The 3,077-nt window shown below is 48.7% G+C and overlaps 1 protein-coding gene across 1 annotated transcript in view; it reads left to right on the forward strand.

Annotated features, from left to right (window-relative positions):
* Nucleotides 1-2,376, forward strand: part of clstn3 (calsyntenin 3) — a 46,805-nt gene extending 44,429 nt beyond the window's left edge. The window contains exons 17-18 of the mRNA XM_062971799.1: nt 1,020-1,237; nt 1,344-2,376. Of these exons, the coding sequence (XP_062827869.1) occupies nt 1,020-1,237; nt 1,344-1,511 (386 nt within the window). The 3' untranslated portion in view covers nt 1,512-2,376. The remainder of the gene's footprint in view (nt 1-1,019; nt 1,238-1,343) is intronic.
* The last annotated feature ends 701 nt before the right edge of the window (nt 2,377-3,077 follow it).

Genomic DNA, 3,077 nt, shown 5'->3' on the forward strand with positions numbered 1-3,077 from the left:
TACATATATGTGAGGGGAAGTCATAGGGAGGAGGGAGCAAGCTTGTTTTCTGCTGCCCTGCAGACTAGGACACGGAACAATAGCTTCAAACTACAGGAAAGGAGATTCCACCTGAACATCAGGAAGAACTTCCTCACTGTGAGGGCTGTTTGGCAGTGGAACTCTCTCCCCAGACTGTGGTGAAGGCTCCTTCTTTGGAGGCTTTTAAGCAGAGGCTGGATGGCCATATGTCGAGGGTGCTTTAAATGCAATTTCCTGTTTCTTGGCAGGGGGTTGGACTGGATGGCCCATGAGGTCTCTTCCAACTCTACTATTCTATGATTCTATGATCTTTATTTTGGCATGCAGAGCCCCCAGTGGCGCAGTGGGTTTAACCGCTGAGTTGCTGAACTTGCTGATCGAAAGGTTGCAGGTTCGAATCCAGGGAGCAGGGTGAGCTCCCGATGTTAACCCCAGCTTCTGCCAACCTAGCAGTTCGGAAACATGCAAATATGAGTAGATCAATAGGTACTGCTCCTGCAGGAAGGTAACAGGGTTCCATGCAGTCATGCTGCCACATGACCTTGGAGGTGTCTACAGACAACGCCGGCTCTTCAGCTCAGAAATGGAGATGAGCACCAACCCTGTCTCTTCCAACTCTACGATTCTATGATTCTATGCAGGCAGGGCAATAAAACCTTAGGAACAGTCCTAGATGTGACAATCAGATATGGTGTTTTGTTTCAGATTGATTTTGATAAAGGGACATTTGTTGTTTTGATAAATGTCAGGATGAAACAACTGAAATAGCTGCTTTCCATGAAGTTGTTTGCTCCTTTTCAAACAAGGGACACCTATGGCTACTGGCTTTACAACCTGGAATGGTTATTTTAGAATAGGAGCTGAGACCCTCCCATCAAACATTTTATGCACAGCGTCTGTGATGAAAGGTCTACCCCACCAAAGCCACATTCCAGATCTTCAGGTTGTGAGCAGCCTCAGAAGCCACTAGACAGAGCTTGTGCTTCTCTTCCCTGCAGTGGTCCCCAGTGCTGCTACTGTGATCATTGTGGTGTGTGTCAGCTTCCTGGCCCTGATGGTCATCCTGGGCATCCTACGCATCCACTCCTTGCACAGGCGAGGGGGCGAGCGGGAGTGTACAAGCGAATCTGCCGGGAGCCAGGGAGGGTCCCATGCCAAGGAGAGTGAGATGTTCTGGGACGACTCTGCTCTCACCATCATCGTCAACCCCATGGAGGTGAGTGGAGGAAGAAGTGGAGGGCTCATGGTGGGACGGGGCCTTTTGGAGCAGTGATGGAGAGCCGAGGGTCACTCTATGCCTGTCTCTTCTATCTCTTCCATAGTCGTATCAGAACTGCCAGGAGAGGGCAGCAGAAAGCACAGAGTCTAAGGCCAGAGAGGCAGCTGAAGAGGAGGACAGCAGTGGCTCTGACTCACCAGACAGCCCTGGCAGTGATGCTGCTGAGAGCCAGCGCATTGTGGGCAAGCATGATGCCCCTTGCTGCTACTAGAGGCATGCAGTGGAGGGTGGGTGGGGGGAGAGGAAGTGGAATGCCAACAAAGGGAGGTTCTGATGTTGTTTAGTATTTGAGGGGGGCGGGGGACAAACCTAACCCCTTACCGTCTTTCTCGTCTTACTCTTCCTACTCTCTTGTCCTGCCCCTTCAATTTTCTCCAAACCTCCTCTGTTTGCACACTGGAAGTACAACATTTTGAAGCATGAGGCAGAAAATCTAATTGGCATCCTCCCTGCCCCAAGTAAAATACAGGACATAATCTGCCGGCAGTTCTCCAGTGCAAGCCAAACAAATTGATGAGGGAGTTATGTATGGATTACATCCCATGGCTCAGGTTTCTCTCCAATCCTGCTGCCCAGCAATTTGCTTCCCGAGGTGGTTGCTTTGGCCTGCTGCACCACAGATCCGCTTCCACCTCCTGTCCCGGCCTTCTTTTCAAGAGCAATGTCCGAGGAAAGGATCATCTTTCTTCCTAGGCTCCTCTCGTCTTGCTGAAACTCAAGTGAGGCACTTCTGACCTCCTTCTCTAGCAGAAGGACCTCCAATTCCCATCCCACCAGGCTAGGATGACCTTGGTTGGCATCCTATGCAGCAGGAATGCAGAGAAATGAGAAGGGAGCTAGGGCAGGGATGACATAAGGGGTAAATCAGACGCCCCAAGATACTATATATATATATTGTATATTTTTTCAATGTTGTTGTTTGAGGTTTATTCTCGTTTTCTTGTTTGAGGCCAACAAACAAAAAACTGCTGCTTGTGTTGCTTTGTAAAATTGTCAATAATATTCGAAGTGAAGAAAAACAATGTCGAGAAGAGAATGGAACAGATTTTAAAATAAAAAGAATTTTAAAAAGTCAAGATCCTGCATGCTAGAGACTTTTCCTTCAGAGACTAGGAAATTTATTCTCATTTATACCCCCTCAAGCTAGAGCAGAGTTGGGTAGAAATCACCACCAGCTCGTGTTCTTGATCACATCACTTCAGAGGATCCACAGCCACGACATATGTAATACTGGCTGTAAAACACCAGTATACACAACAGCTCAGCCATGGACTGCAACATATCCCGAGAAGGCCTTGAAGTGAACTTAGCGCTAGGGAACCAGAGCTGAGAGTAGTAGAACTAAGAGTCCTCAGGTCAGGGGTTGAGAATCTACCCGTTCCACTAGCACACTTCCCTGACAACTGCCATGTTCCTGCAGGGAAGGAGAATGACATTATCTACTGGCTCCAGAAGTGGAGTTTTTGTGTGTGTCAGGAGCAAGTAGCTTCTGGTGTGAGAGAATTGGCTGTCTGCAAGAACGTTGCCCAGGAGACGCCCAGATGTTGATGTTGTAATTTCACGGGACAAGCTATGTTCTCTAGACATTTTCTCTGGTGGGGCTTCCAGTTTCCCCTATGTCCCCTGGAGCTAATTGGGTTGTGAAAGCATGTTTCCTGGGGGCCAAGGGGGCTTGGGCTGAGCTCCTGGCATCTGAGGAGAGAGAATGTGTGGAGTTGTTGTATGTTTTCCGGGCTATATGGCCATATTCCAGAAGTATTCTCTTCTGACGTTTCGC

This window comes from Anolis carolinensis, chromosome 2 (genome assembly GCF_035594765.1).
Source record: "Anolis carolinensis isolate JA03-04 chromosome 2, rAnoCar3.1.pri, whole genome shotgun sequence".
Taxonomy (NCBI): domain Eukaryota; kingdom Metazoa; phylum Chordata; class Lepidosauria; order Squamata; family Dactyloidae; genus Anolis; species Anolis carolinensis.